This window comes from Leuciscus leuciscus (genome assembly GCF_965113295.1).
Source record: "Leuciscus leuciscus genome assembly, chromosome: 12".
Taxonomy (NCBI): domain Eukaryota; kingdom Metazoa; phylum Chordata; class Actinopteri; order Cypriniformes; family Leuciscidae; genus Leuciscus; species Leuciscus leuciscus.
Window position 1 is genome coordinate 14,594,781 of NC_138736.1, and position 16,169 is coordinate 14,610,949.

Consider the following 16,169-nt stretch of genomic DNA (forward strand, 5'->3'; position numbering starts at 1 on the left):
TACAATTTAAAATAACTGTTTTCTATTTGAATATATTTTAAAATGTAATTTATTCCTGATGTCAAAGCTGAATTTTCAGCATCATTAATCCAATCTTCAGTTTCACATGATCATTCAGAAATCATTCTAATATTCTGATTTACTACTCAAGAAACATGTATTATTATTATCAATGTTGAAAACAGTTGTGTATTTATTTATTTTTTTTCTTTGATGAATAGAAAGTTCAAAAGAACAGCATTAATCTGAAATAGGAAGCTTTTGTAACATTATACAGTACCATTCAAAAGTTTGGGGTTAGTTAGAATGTTTGTTTTTTTGGAAAGAAATTAATACTTTTATTCAGCAAGGATGCATTAAATTGATCAAAAATAAAAACAATTAATATTTCACAAAAGCTTTCTATTTCAGATAAATTCTGTTCTTTTAAACTTTTTATTTATCAAAGAATCCTGAAAAAGAATTGTACACAACTGTTTTCAACATTGATAATAATAATAATAATAATAAATGTTTCTTGAGCAGCATATTGGAATGATTTCTAAAGGATCATGTGACACTGAAGATTTGATTAATGATGCTGAAAATTCACCTTTGCCATCACAGGAATACATTTGAAAAGATATTGAAATAGAAAACAGTAATGCAGTTGAACAGTAATAATATTTCTGTTTTTACTGTATTTTTTTATCAAATAAATGCAGCCTTGTTGAACCTAAGAAACTTCTTTTAATTTTATTTTTTAATCTTACAAATCCCAACATTTTTAACACTATAAAAAGAGGATAAAAAGGCAACCTGATCTCCTCTTTGTCCACGTGGTCCAGGAGGTCCGTCCTGGCCCTGTGGGAATGAAGGACAGGATCATCATGACAGATTGTGGGCCGCAGACCACAGATCAAGAGAATCATTTACTAAAACGTACTTGATCTCCTTTAACCCCTGGGGTGCCACATTCTCCTTTCCCCCCCTATACGTAGAGAGAGTGAAAGTTAATTTCATTGTCCTGTGTCTAATATCATCTATAACGCTTCATCCTCAGGCTGTCTTCTGTGACGTAGTCTCCTGATGTTTTGAAAGCATCAGTCAGGATTAAACAGCTTTCATCATTTACTGACAAGCAGAATAGGTTCATGTTGTACAGTAAAATTACTGAATTCACTGTCATTAAGTCAAATATACTAGCCTTTTCTCCTCTTGGTCCTGGTCTTCCCTGTAACAAAAGAAGAGACTTGATCGCTCAGAAACCAAGCAATGAACATGCAAAAAAATATTTATACTAATATAATAAAAATATATACATAATAATATATGAGGATATAGTACCCTTATACCCTCTAATCCTGGACGTCCATTTAAACCTCCTTCTCCCTATGAATAAAAAGAGAAAAGCCTAAAATCAGATTTGAGAACAATTCTTTACATGTTCTGAAGAAAATACAAGTGGCTTTTGCCTGTGCACAACTCGCTTCCACAATTCTAGGGTGTAGTGGGTGGTTGCCAGGGTGTTGCTATGTTCTGGCTGGTTGCTAGGTGGTAGTTTACTAGCTCAATTCAAAACAGCCCATACTTGATTCTGGTCTGTACATACGTGTCAGCTCTATCTTTTAATGTAATATATTTATATATAAAATAATTTTCCAATCACAACTCTCATCAGCTTAGCAAACAAAAAATAACACAGAATTTGTATTAAAAGGAGACTTACTCTAGATCCTTTAGGACCAGGAGGCCCATCAGCTCCTAGCTCGCCTGGTTTGCCCTAATATTTACAAGAAGTTATGGAATGAGCAGGCAAAATAACTTAAACCATACATTTTAAATAACATGGTTGGATACAATTTCCTTTGTGTAATTGAACAATATTTCTGTCATGAGTGGTATGGTAATAGAGATTTGCATGGTAATGGATATGGCAATGTTAATGTATTTGGTCTTGGCGGAATAGATCTGCTACGTTGCTGCTGCTGCTGCAGAGCAAGTACCGAGACTGGCTACTGCCAATATATTCACAGACATTGCTGGTAGCATGTAAGACATGCTGCTGCACATGTAACATACATGATTTAACCCCCGTAGCAGATATATACAGGTGGAGCTGGGGAAGGTGGAGGGTTTCTGAAAGCGCGCTGCAGACTGCTAACAGCAACACTACCGGTATTTGTTTGAATGTTGAGCCACAGCTCATTGGCTGCTGATGCAACAACAACCAATCAGTTGTGCTATATGGATAATGACGTGATCGCTACCGAATGAGTTAAAGACCTATCAGCCTGCACCATCTAGAGTTTCATGCCAGAACTAGGCAGAGGTGTAAAGTTCAGGTTCAGAAAGTAAAAGTCCTCCTCAGTATTTTGTTCCAATCACCTGGATTTGCTAATTAGCACAGTTTTTCAGACAGGAGATAGAACTAATTAGTGAAATCAGCTGGCTGAGTTCATGGGTGGAATAAACATATGGCAGGACTTTTACTTTCTGGCCCCTGGACTTTACACCTCTGGAACTAGGTATTTACTGACAAGTGAAAGCTTTCCCATTACGTTCTATGTGAGTCAGTGGATTTGACCTCCACAAAAATTCTACATAGATTTATGAGAATGATCAAGTGTTGATGCAAAACTTTTTGGTTGTTTATCTCTGCATAATTCCATTGGCCCCATTGTTCAGAAAGTTTAATCTGGATCAGATTTATCTAGATTTGGAAATCAAAATGTAGAAGAGTCGATGTCGGGTCACTTGAAGTGTTTTATTTGAAGGTAGAGTAAACAACAAACAAGCATCCCCTTTCATTTTCAATTTCCTTTAAACAATAAGACCTTTACTGTGTCATTAAAGGGACATGGTGATGGGAAAAATATGTAAAATGGGTGAAAAATTATACATTTAATGCTTTTGAGTTCTTTTGCAAAAGTTTTGCATTCTTCCAATAAACTTTGTGTTAATTTGCAAAGAACTCAAGTTTTGAGGGTGAAGTGAATGCAAAGTGTCTTGGGGGAAAGCAAAAAAAAAAAAAAAAAAAACACAAACTGACAATTTGCTCCAGATCAAAACCAATATTGTATTTTGTGATCTAATTCAATTTCAGAATCCTTTATTCTTTTGAACGACCCATTTTCAAGGTTTGATCCAATCCAATAGCCGAAATCTGATTAGATTACTTTTGGACAACTGGGCCCTGGTCTTGATCTTAACCCCCCCTGTGAAGCGTACACATATTTGAAAGCACAGAGGGGTCCTCTTGAATGCTCCAGCACCTGCTACACTTGCAGTGTGGGAAACACTTCCTACGCTTTCATGTACCGCCTCTCTGATCGCCCTGAATCCACCTGCTCTGGCTGTAAACCAGGGCTTTCAGACTCAGAGCGATGGAGTTAACCGCTTCACATTGTTAGATCAAACACAGCTCAGAGAGAGGATTATTGCTGTTTAACAATTCTTCCTCAAACAATTCTAACTTTGTTTGTTCATGTGCACAGATCAGGCCAGGATCTACTAGTGATTGAAACTGTCTTCCACATCATAGGTCTGATGTCTGATGTCTCCATTCAGAGTATTCAGAGACTGATTAGAAAAAAAATAATAAATAAAAAAGTTAAATAAAAATTGCATTTCTTATTTTTTTTAATATTAAGGAGAGACTGTTGTAATTGATGTTAATATTATTAAATATTTTTATTTTTATTTTTTCTGCTTTCATTTGAATTTTAGTTACTTTTTTTGTCATTTTGTTATGTTTTTGTGATTTTTATTATTTTTAAAAGTATGTCTATATAGTTTTTTTTTTGGTCTATTTTTATTTCAGTTTTAGTTTTGGTTATTTTAGTACTTCAAGTAAAACGAGATGGAAATGAGAAACGCTGTCATTGCAACTAACTGAAATAAAATAGTTTTGATATTTTATTTTATTTCAGTTAAAGTTTGCTGTATTATTTCGGTTTCACTTTATTATGATGGTCACTTTAAGACATTCTGTTGACTAAAAGTAACGTTGCACCTACTGTACATGTCTAATAATAACTCTCATTAGAGTATTACTAGACTGGTAGGGTTAGGGTTAGAATAAGTTGGCATGTAGTTGCAAAGTTTTTATAGTCAGTAGTATGTCTGCTGGAGGACCATCACAATAAAGTGTTAGCAGATATTAAGCAGACAGTCTACTAATACTCTAATGAGAGTTAGTTGACATGTAGTTGCAAAGTTACTTATAGTTAACAGAATTTTCAAAAGAGACCAATCAAAATAAAGTGTTACCTTTATTTCAAGAAACAAAAGTTTTTATGGTTTAAGTTTACTGTAATAACCCTGGCTATACTGTTTAAGAGCCAATGACAGATTAATCATGTTGGTACTTTTGTGATTATGAACATCTACAATGATTTCCAATCTGCAGAGAAAGCTGGATATGATATGATGAGAATGGACTGGGCTATCAAACTGATTTAGATATGAACTCACTGGTTTTCCAGGAGGACCTCTCTCTCCTTTCTCACACAGACAGGATTTGGGCTGAGGACACTGTAACAGAGAAATAAGTCATTAGAGATAAATGATACAGTCAGCATGCCATATTATTATTTATATATATATATATATATATATATATATATATATATTTATATATATATATAAATATATATATATATATATATTTATATATATATATAAATAATAATAAATAATAATGTTTATATATAAACATTTTGTCATGTGTATGATTGTCGTGATCCAAACCCTGACACAGAAATAACAAAGTCTTTAATGAACACAAAAGATACACGACAAAGGGCATAATCAAACAGGGAATATAACAATACTGGGGATAATTTGTAACTATAGAAACAAACAAGGATTTAATCAGAAGCCTAGGAAATCAAAACTAAACACAGCAGGGAAACAAAACTGAATATCAAAATAAGAAAAAATATGAAGAAAAAATTCGCTTTGAAGTGGACTTTGTGCTTTGTAATTTTGCAGACATTCATACATACTTTCATTTATCAACAACATTAATGTAATAAGTAGGATAATGTACAGTTAGCTGGTCATTATAGTAAAATGACTGTTATCCATCACATCTCATATTCAGTTTGAAAAACTGTACTTACAACTGTGTTCGCAAGTTCACTCTGTAAAAGAGAAAAGAGAGCATTGTAGACTGATACACAAAAGTATAAACTATTGACAGATACATACAGATCTTGATGGAATTGTGATATTGTTCATATGAAATTTTGTTTCAAAACGAGTGGTTAGGACCACTAATGGTTTCTACTAATGTCTGAGAACATTATAGAAGACCAAAATATGCTGAATGAATGTTCTATCAATGTTACTGGAAGAACGTTTGTTAATAACTTTGAGAGAAGCTTGCCAGAATGTTGTCAGTCAAAGTTCTGAGAACATTTCCTGTTAGTTAAATAGATCCTAACCATCATTTATGCCTTCCAGGGGACAACATATCCTACTCCAAACACTCACCAGTTCTCTGAAGAGCTTTTCATCTAGTTGTGGGTCAGTGAGGCTGAACAGGTGCTGCTGAGGCGGTGCACTGGCGATGGACCTCAGTCTACCGTTGTCTTGCTCGTCTCGTGAGGATCCCGACAGCCCAATGACAAACATGCGTATGTTGTTGCTCTTTGCATCTGCAGCTGCAGTCACAGCACTGGGGCTGCGCGGGTGGTCAATCCCATCCGTCAACAGGAGCACTGCTCTTAAGCTGCTGGCCGCTGTCTCTCGGACGAAGAGCTGAGTGGCGTTTGAGATGGCATAAGCTGAGAAGGTGCCTTGGCCGATGTAGGTCATAGCATCCACTCGGCTTTGGAACACATCTATGTCCTGCCAGTCCCGGAAGTTGTGCTCCACTAAGACGTTGCTGCTGTACTGCAGGACAGCGATTCTCACCCGCATCCGCCAGCCGGGCACCTGCATCTGCATCAGCCTGGTGCTGAAGCGCAACACGAAATCCATCTGCCTCTCAAACAGAAGCATTGTAGCTTTCTCTGAACTGTCCACCAAAAAAGCCAACTCCACTGGACAGAACAGAGCTGCAGAAAAATGAAACAACAGCTTATATATATATATACATTTCTCAATATTTAGGTCTTTCTCAAAATTACACTTTTTCAAAATTAATCACACAGTTATCCTAACCAACTTTTAGTTTTGTACAGCAGTTAATTTTACATCCAAAATGCACCAGAACTTCCAAAACACTTCATGCATGTCTTAAATCAACTCATACTAGCAAGTAGTTTTCACCCAACAAACACACTTTGTCAAAAAACAAAAAAACAATGACCTTAAAATCACTACAGTTTTTTCTGAAATGCTTTGGTGCATTTCTCAGATCTCAAAACTACCTGTTCAACCTCCACATCATCTAGTCACTTGTGCAAATCATAAAAGCAAAAAAAAAAAGAAAAGTCATTCTTTTGATCAAATTGTCAATGCTTTAGTACATTCATGCAATTGATTATGTACAATTGTCTGCTGTTTCCTACATTATCAATTGCTCATGTTGATCAGAAAATACTATTCTGACTCTCTGTTGCATAGTCTTACCCCCAAAACCTCTAGACATTAGTTCACTGCATAAATCAATAAAAGCAAAATGTTTGAACGTCATAATCTGTCAAGCATATTTTCTATACATTTCTATTACACTCTTCTGTAAATGTGTCCTGTATTGATAAATTGTGCAGGTATATCTTAAATCTCACTATAAATGGGGGATGTAAAGCATTAAATCAACCAATGATCTACAGCTCAGAGGTGCATCTCATGAACCTTCGATTGGCAAGAAGAATATATAAAGCACAACACAGTGTTACAATTTCTGACAATGAAAAAAGAAACCAACAACAACAACAACAAGGAAACGAACAAGGTCAACAGCCAGGAAGAATATGAGTAAGGATGCATGGTGAAAGGGTTTAGAGACTATAATTTGTTGTCAGATCAACAGAAAATAGTAATGTGAATCCTGTCACTGTACCACATACAACAATGCATTTGTACTGTTGAAAGTAATATCTGCCATACAAAAAGTGCAGCCTTCTGTCACAGTTGGTTGCAGAAATGAAGAGAAGTTGAGGCAGGATCTATATGCAGCAGTCATGAGCCCAAACAACTGAGGTGAAGCCGGGAGAGGTTGAGACCCAGGTGGAGTCTGATGAACGGAGGAACTGGGCGACACTGGAAGACCAGGAGGCCAAGGTGGAGCAGCGGTGACGAGCAGCCGAGGTGAAGCCAGGGTCCAACAGAGCCGAAGCAGAGATGAGGCAGGATGAGGTGCAGTCGTTGGCCCTGAATTCTGTGGCGGAGGCAGATGGCAGCGATGACTGACCAAGGTGGAGTCAGAGTGGCAAGGGAGCCGGTGGAGCCAAGGGAACAAGAAACCTAGGTGGAGCTGACTGGTCGATGGGCCGAGGTGGAGTAATTGGCTCGGAGGCCCGAGGTGGAGCCAGGGGATCAACACACCAAGGCTGTGGACCAGGAAGCCCAAGGCGGATCCAAGCAGCTGGGTAGAGCCACTGAAGAAGGAGCCAAGGGTCTGAAGGGAGCCAGCTGAGGCAGGGCTGAGGAATTTAATGGAGTAGTCAGAGGAGGAGGGAGTGGGAGGCTGGGCGGGACAAGTGGCGACGAAGGAGACTTGGAGCTGGGTCTAACTAGCTGCGAAGAAGGAGATTTGGTGCTGGGCAGAACCAGTGGTGACAAAAAGACTTGGAGCTGGGCAGAACCAGCAGTGACAAAGGAGACTGGAAACTGGATAGGATTAGGGGAGACCGTTATTTACGACATAATCCAGATCATCATACCATTTAGGAGGGTCTGGGCTCAGATCACCCTCAGTGGCAGAAGTATGGCCAGGGCTCCACTCCATGCCCTCGAACTCCACTAAAACACCTTCTGGGATGGACATTGGTGCCTTCTCTTGCCCCTGGTCAGACTTTGGGGCAGGCTCCAGCGCCGGGATGGAAGTGGCACCAGGCTCTGGCTCCGTGGCTCAGGCTCAGGCTCAGGGTCAGTGTTAGGCTTGACAAGGGGCTGAATGGGATCTGGAGCTTTTACTTCCTCCTCATCCACTGTCCAGGAGGAACCAGAGTGGCATAACACCCACTCAATGTAGTCACAAAAACGCCCCCGAGGACCATCTCCAGGCAAGCATGCTTTAGTTTGACTGTTTAGACCAGCTCTAAGGAAACACACAGGGGAGGAATCGGGATAATGCACCAAGGGCACCAGTTATGAAAAGTTTCTAGTGTGGTCCTCAAGGGTGCTATCCTCCTGGCTTAGGAGGAGAATCTGAACTGCTGGTAGATCCATATGTAGGTCTGTTCTTCTGTCACAGTTAATTGCAGGAAGGAAAAGTTGAGACATAATCTATACACAGCAGTCAATTTATTAAACAATAAATCAAAACAAAAAACATGCAGGAGCACAGGAGAAATCTGGAACACAGGAGAATAACATCCAACTAAAAATAAATGAGAATGGACAAATAACAACTCAAACTGAGGAATATTTATAAAAAAAAGAGTAATTAAAGGGCTGAAAAAGTCATTGTGACAACAAAAGAGAACATTCTAGAGACATTGGGGAAAAAAAGGAAACACAGGAAACTGAGTTACAAGCCAGGAAAACATAACACCTTGTGCATTTTCAATCAGTCATCAAAAACCAGCACATTCTTTCAGAGAACACAGTTTTATTGACAGCATGGCTAAGCATTTTGACTATCTGGTTTGTGAACAATGACACAAGGACTTGTCATTCTGATGGCACTGATATGTTCATTGACATAATACTTACTTTTTGAGAGGTGAACTAGGGATTTTTAGCAAGTTACAGGATTTTGCAGTGCTGTTTGTACAAATTGTTTCGAGAAATGCACTAACTGGTTTGCAAATGATGGTTTGCATCAAGATATGTACCAAACCGACTGAGATAAACTGTTTTAACAGGTAGCCTATGCAATGTTTTTCAAAACAAGAATGACAGCTCTCTGCTGATTAAAATTCACTCCAGTCTATGTTACATGGTCCATGTTTACATTACAGTACAAATTATTCCAATCCCCTTTTGTATATATGGTAATAACTGTGTTCAACTACATCTAATTATTTTGATAGTATTTTCATTTTATTCAGTTATTCAGTTTTGTATTATGCTAGGTTTTGATCATACCTTTAACAGTTTAAAAAGATATGTAAATGTGCAAATTGGCCTGTAGTTACATTTTGGCGGTGGTGTCTCTGAGAAAGAAAGTGAGAAAAGAATGAATGTAACTTGAAAGATGTAGTCATTGAATGCATTTTGTGCCAAAGCAATGGAAAATTATCCACAGTTTAGCCCACAGACTGCTGTTTTGCTCACTGTGTGAAGAGTTTTGAAAAAGTAACCGAAGTATTGAGAAACTGGTTCAAGCAATCGTAAAAAAGAAACTGAAAAACATTAGAGAGGTTTGGGCAGACAGACAGACAGACAGACAGACAGACAGACAGACAGGGAGACAGATTACTTACTTCTGACTTCATTTTGGATGACAGAGTTGTCAGGTTTCTGTCTGTTCTTTCTTCTGTTCTTGCTGCTAGCACTACAGGACAGTATCAGCAGCAGGAGACACAACATCACACCACACTGCATTCTTCCTGCTTATTCACGCCGTCACACTACAAATGAATCATATTATACATTTCATATTCATTTTTGAAAACATGTCTCTAAAATAATGCATTCATTTTTGACATCCTAAGTACATCCTGACAGATCCTTAATAACAGCATTAAAGAAACATTGTAGAAACATTATACACATGATATGTAAATACAATTGGCAACCAAACATCGTGCTACAGGGTTATATTAAAGTACTGTGGGACAGCAGTATATCCATTAAGTAATAAATGCTAAATAAAACTTTCGTAAAAGCAGTTACCTGGTTCAGGCTGTGCGTTACAGTAATTTTTACCACAGTAAAAATATTTAGGCAATGAGAAATCCTTATCTGTGGTAAAAATTAATACTTAATTCGATTTTTGCTTTAATAATCAATGTTTCTTTATTCCTAGGAAATATGTTTTCAAGCCATCTCCACTCCAAATTGTATGCAGTTTACTGCAGTGATTAATTAAACTGATCATTACAACACTTTTACACCTGGCCCAAAGTTCTGCATCTAAAAAATCGGAATCTTGACAATAGAAATGATGAGGGTCAGGAAGAGCAATATCCTATGAACTACCCTGAGGCAGTCATGCACATGGCCTGTCCATTTTAGCCCTGAAGGTGCTACAAAATCACTTCACTGCGGTACAGTGTGACACAAGCATGCTGCTGCTATTCCAGTGAATTTTACTGAGAAAACTTTACATTTGATGACGATGTTCTTTTCTCCACAAGTAAATGCACATTTTATCCTTTTTTCGTTTTTTAAACCCCTTCTGTGCTGCTACAAATAATATATATAAATAATATAATATTTAACACATAATTCTATTAATATATTATTTTATTTTACTCTCTATATCATGAAGATCTGGACTTTTTCTGGACTCATTCATATCAATAACCGTAACACATAAAGAAAATCTTTTCAATATGTAGACTCTCTACTTTCTTGTGTCCAACAAAATAACAAATATAGTATGAAAATTAACAGTAGGAATCGATTATGGTGGTTCCTTACCAAAATATGTATTGCTGTACTGTCTGTTTCCTTAATAATCCAGTCATCCAGTTAATCTTTCATGTCCAGTTACATCCTCATCGTGTGTGATATCTCCTTATGAAAGAGCTAGAGGCAGAATAGGCAAAGTTTCATTGAGCCCAGGCATATATTCTGTGAATAATGCAGTAATACCCTCTCTGTAATCACTCTGTGCTCATCCTGACAGTAACCGGCTCACTGCTCTGGGACTCATAGAGTAAAACCGCCTTTTGTCAGTGGATTGGGAGGGTGATTATTCTGACAGGTTTGATTCCTCCTGTCAAACATTTTATGCGTGTCTTTATCAGCTCACAGACGTAGTGTAAAAAGTCACTGGAAAAATAAACAAGACTGTCTTCAGTTCAATTATATTATACTAATATAACAATTGCTTGCGCTCTAACTGTAATACAACTATCATGGGCAGATGGCAGAGGAAAATCCTTTGAGAAAATATGCAGGTCTAAACTGGATTTCTATCAGTATCCTCAAGCTAAAAAATTTATCTTTTAGGAATGAAGATGTCTCACCTCAAAAATATAGCCTTTTAATGTCATTTATTTCATGTAATTTGTATTCATACACACAAGAATGTCACAGATTAAAAAATAAAAATAAAAAAAAGATTTTTATTATTTCTAAAGGAATTTTTAGGTTGTGTTTTACAAACAGAAGGCATTACATTGCTAGTGAAAGGTTTCATATTTTATAGTATTTCTATACAATATGGATGAGTTGGATCAGTGGAGAAAAAACTTTGTCTATAGCATTTATCTATCATATCATTAAATCTATTGACTTATGTTGAAATGCTTGAAATTAATTTTGTAGATAAATTGTACCTCTACAATATATCTATAATATTACACATTTTTATATTTATATAATTATATTTTATATAATATTATTTAATACATTTTATTTTTTTGGACCATGCAGGAAAAACTATTACAGCTTCCCAGAATGCATCTCATTAAGCAGGTCGAGAATGAACAGAATTGGAATCTAGGCTGTCGACTTTGAAGAACAGAAAATATAAGATCATTTGGGAATTGTTGGTCACTATACCATTCCATTACTTCAGTTTGTATATTGCAGAAATAATAATAATAAAAATGAGGGTAGGTGTAGGTAGAGTAGGTGTGTTGAAACTTTTTATCACATCTACTTTTCCTGAATGTTTCCTTGAACTACATATAGTTCAGAAAAGGGTCACATCACATACCCTATTCCCAACCTTGTCATCTGATAAATCTCAGTTCTTTGAAAAATGTGGAAACAATCAAACCCTCTTGATGGCAGAGTGAGTGAAATACCTCTCCACTTGACAAGCTACAAAAAATGTGACAGGGCAACGAGGCACTCAAAATGACTTACAGGGAGGAGGAGTCTGAGAACATCAGTGGAGAAACACAGCAAATACAGCAACAGACGTCAATAAATTATTATTGATACTAATGGTAGGATAAATTTAACTGGTCCGCCTCTGAAAGTCAAATATGTTTCCTCTAATGTAAAAATCATAAATCTGTTTAAAAATGCTTGCTGTGCTGTTGTAATTACAACTAAGCTATGCCTCAGATCATGTAAAAGCTCAGATCGCATTACACGTTTTATGACAATGTGATGTCATCATGAGCCATATTTTTAAACAGCACTTAAGATGTCACTTGCAGCACCAAGTCATAAGGGGAAAGTTCACACTTTATGCAAGAGATATATGAAGCATGTCTGCTATATTTACATCCTCAATATTTTAAAGTGGCTGATCTACATGAAATGTTTGAGTCAAAGGTGAAAAGTTTGACTCTGAAACAGTGCATTAAACATTGTATTATGCCAGGATTTCCCAAGTTAGGCTTCAGGAAGGAACTGCAGGTGATCCATATTACATATAATCAGTTGCTATCCAGAACTGACAGTAATTTACAGATTTCCATCAAATATGATGTGATATGGCCATTTTTGGAAACAAATTGTTTCTGGTGGAGTTTATCAAGTTGTTTTCCTCTCTGCTGTTCCACTTTAAATCCCATTTTAATTTTTTTTTAAAATGATTTTAGTACTTTTATGAAGTCACCGAATTGAAGTAAATTCCAAATCTGCTGCCCGGGGCGCATCAAAGGGAGTCATGACAAGGAAAAACTGATGTTTTAATCATTCTGTGCCTTTAAGCATTTGCACAAGAACCAACTGCAGAATGAGCTTTGACTTCACTTGCGAACTTTACGTGTTCAGTATGGCCAAAATATGTATAATATGTGCTTCTGTTGTTAACCTTTCGTTGGATAAGTTACTGGAATTAGAAAAAGCATCTGCTAAACGAATAGATGCAAATGTAAAGTGCTGCAGAGATTTGCTGTTGCATGGCACTAAAAGACAGTTTAACGGCCCTGGGAACTTACATGCATTACCACAGGGTATGAGTTTTCTTGAACCAATTGTGCTTGGGTGATTTGTTAAACATGTCAGAAAATGATATGGAGAAACCTTCCTGAGGCAGTGAGCACATCCGTGGAGCAGATAGATCTGATGCTGCAGGAAATCTCTTATAGTGCAAACCCTTAAACGCTTATGAATCAGAAAAGGCTGTTTTAGAAGAAAAATACAGTATGAAGTTGCGTTATCTTAATTAAGGGCAAAAATCAAGGTGATGTCAACTTAATGGCATGTGGCAGTAATGTGGGGTTACAAGGTCATGAACTTCAGATGGGTTTGCCAACACAATCTAATAGCAATTTGTAACTATTTTAGCAAATTGGTGGTTAACTATGAATTTGTACAAACTCATCCGTAGCCTACGTTTTAGAATTTGTTTACACCCCAGTCACGGGTAGGCCTATATTTAGCGGTGGACCTTCACATTCTTTGTTTGTATGATTCACATAACGAAAAAAAAAAAAAAAAACTTTTTTCCTTGGGTGTGTTCTGTTCACATTTGTTGGTCGGTTCGTTTAGTCCGGACAAAAAAGAAAAAAAGAGGAAGAAAAAAAGGCCTGGTCCAATTAGCGTTCACATTGGCATTTGACGACGGGACTTGCGGACATAGTTGCCTAGCGATGCTTTTGGGAAACGCACCCCAGATTAGTCAGCTTTTATTACCTATCTTTCATGACGGAACTTACCGAACATCCAAAAGAATGCTGTGTGCTGGGCTAAATGCGCTCGTTGTACGATGGTATTTTGACCAGCTGAGAACTCGTGAAGAGATTATAAAATATGTGTAAAGGAGTCAAAACAGCGGGAATCCCTCCGTCACACACACACACACACACACACACACACACACACACACACACACACACACACACACACACACACACACACACACACACACACACACACACACACACACAAAAGTGAAGATCTGATGCGAGGAGACGCGGTTCTGATGCCTGAACCGAACTGTGATGGGCAACAACATCTATGACGAGAAAAAAACAGGTAAGCTTGAGCATTTGCTCCTTTTTAGGGTTGCATCCATAGTTCGAATTACAGGGGTGCAGTAATTCGAACTATGGATGCAACCCCCAAAGGGACAGAAATATCAGTTTTGGGGGGGTCAGATAATTTTTCTGATATTGTGAAAAAAATATAATTACAGTTACAATACAAGTCAACTCCTATTTTCACTGTAGGAACATTTTAATGTAAAGCGATTTTAGACACCCCTATTGTGGACCGTACCATTTTTAACCACCGTGGCTAGAAGCCACGGAGATAGAGAACAACTTCAACTTCTCAAGCAAGTGTCAACGTTGAATGACAAAACGCAAGTATCATTCTTTTCAACATTCCTTATTTGTATATTCAAAAATATTTAAAATAATCTAATTTAATACAGTTATAATTTTTCAATGTAAATTATTTAATTTTATTGGTAACAGCCATTTTAATTGAATATATTTATCAAATTTAAGAATTTGAAATGAAAGATGGAGCATACATTTAATAAAATTAGGGGAAAATGCCCTTTATAAAGGTACAAAAAATTATTCTGAGTGTTTTCAAACAGTAATGAAACATTGACAATTTAAGCTTGAAGGGAGTAAAGCCTCTGTTTAGGCTATTAAGGAAATGTAATTTTGCCAAAAGAAGAACTTTTATTTTAAATAAATGTTCATTTTAAATCAGCCTACTTCAGTGTGATATGTTACCATATTATCATGCTTAACACTAAGAATTTGAATAATTGTAATGTGATGATCAGATGCAGATATTTAAATATAGGCGGTTTGCGGGTGGATTATTTATTTTTAATAGTGGATTCGGGTGACTCAAAGTGCACCAGATTAATACATTTATCTTTAAAATGTAAAAAAAAATCTTCCGGGGGGCATGCCCCCGGACCCCCCTAGAGATACCAAACTCCACCAACAAAAAAATGTGGGAAACACATTAGGCTATATGATGATCTACAAAAAATTACACATTTAATTATCTTATTATTAAAATACATTATTATGATTTTACCACCTCCGCCTCCTTTTGAGCCAGGAAAAACCCTGAAATATGCAATAGGCTTCTTGTAAAGGTACTTTTACTAGTAATTAGAATGGTATTTCAGTGCACTTAACATCTAACTTTTTGGGAGTTGATCAAAACTGTTCTCTTTTGGATATATAATAACAATGAGATATTCTAGACTACTGATTATCAGTTTGTCGCATGTTTAGACCTTGTATGTGTGTTGCACAAAACATGTTGCACTGTCTTGGCGATCACGGTGGGGATTGATATGGTAGTGGACCATGATGGTCATATAAGAAGTGAAGGAGCAGTACCCCCCAATTATGGTGGGGTAATTCGCACTCTGGTTGTATCTTGTCCCGTTTCTGGTTAATTTACATGTCGTTGGTCCTTGTTGCGTTCTTGAACCATACCAGAGTTTGCTTGGAAGCTGACCAAATCTGCTGAGTGTGAACACACCCCTAGAGATCGAGTTGGTTTGCACATATTTGGTCGGGGCATTTGTTATAGGCAACTGAAATAATAATAATAATAATAAATATGACTGAATGTTTAATCTTTAGAAACAGAATAATTATTAGATCAAAGCACTTGGCCACATGGTTCCACTTCAGCTAATCAATTTATGTTTCTAAAAAGTAGGCTATAGGCTGTCTATTATAATAATATTAATTAATGTAGGCCTATTTATTTATTCTTAAAGTAGCCATTCTACAGTAAATGTTTGAGTCACAGGTGAAAAGCTTGACTCTATTAAACATATTTTACATCTGATAAAATTGGCATAGCCTATTCCATTTCTGACCTATATAAAACCATTTAGAAAGTATAGGCCTAAATATATCACTGTAGCCAGTGCTGAGTAGATTACAAATTGTAATCCATTAATACTAATTACATGAAGAAAATTGTAGTTAGCAACAATCTATTACATGAAACATTTTAGGGAATATAATCTGACTTCTTTTAATTACTTTCACATTCCTTTTGAC

General features: G+C 36.7%; 1 protein-coding gene across 1 annotated transcript in view; it reads right to left on the bottom strand.

The window, feature by feature from the left end:
* Positions 1-9,645, bottom strand: part of col28a1a (collagen, type XXVIII, alpha 1a) — a gene marked incomplete at its 5' end in the record, with an annotated part of 31,970 nt that extends 22,325 nt beyond the window's left edge. The window contains 9 exons of the mRNA XM_082186363.1: positions 799-843; positions 926-970; positions 1,187-1,213; positions 1,327-1,371; positions 1,709-1,762; positions 4,456-4,515; positions 5,106-5,126; positions 5,479-6,044; positions 9,525-9,645. Coding sequence (XP_082042489.1) covers positions 799-843; positions 926-970; positions 1,187-1,213; positions 1,327-1,371; positions 1,709-1,762; positions 4,456-4,515; positions 5,106-5,126; positions 5,479-6,044; positions 9,525-9,645 — 984 coding nt within the window. The remainder of the gene's footprint in view (positions 1-798; positions 844-925; positions 971-1,186; positions 1,214-1,326; positions 1,372-1,708; positions 1,763-4,455; positions 4,516-5,105; positions 5,127-5,478; positions 6,045-9,524) is intronic.
* Positions 9,646-16,169: the final 6,524 nt, after the last annotated feature.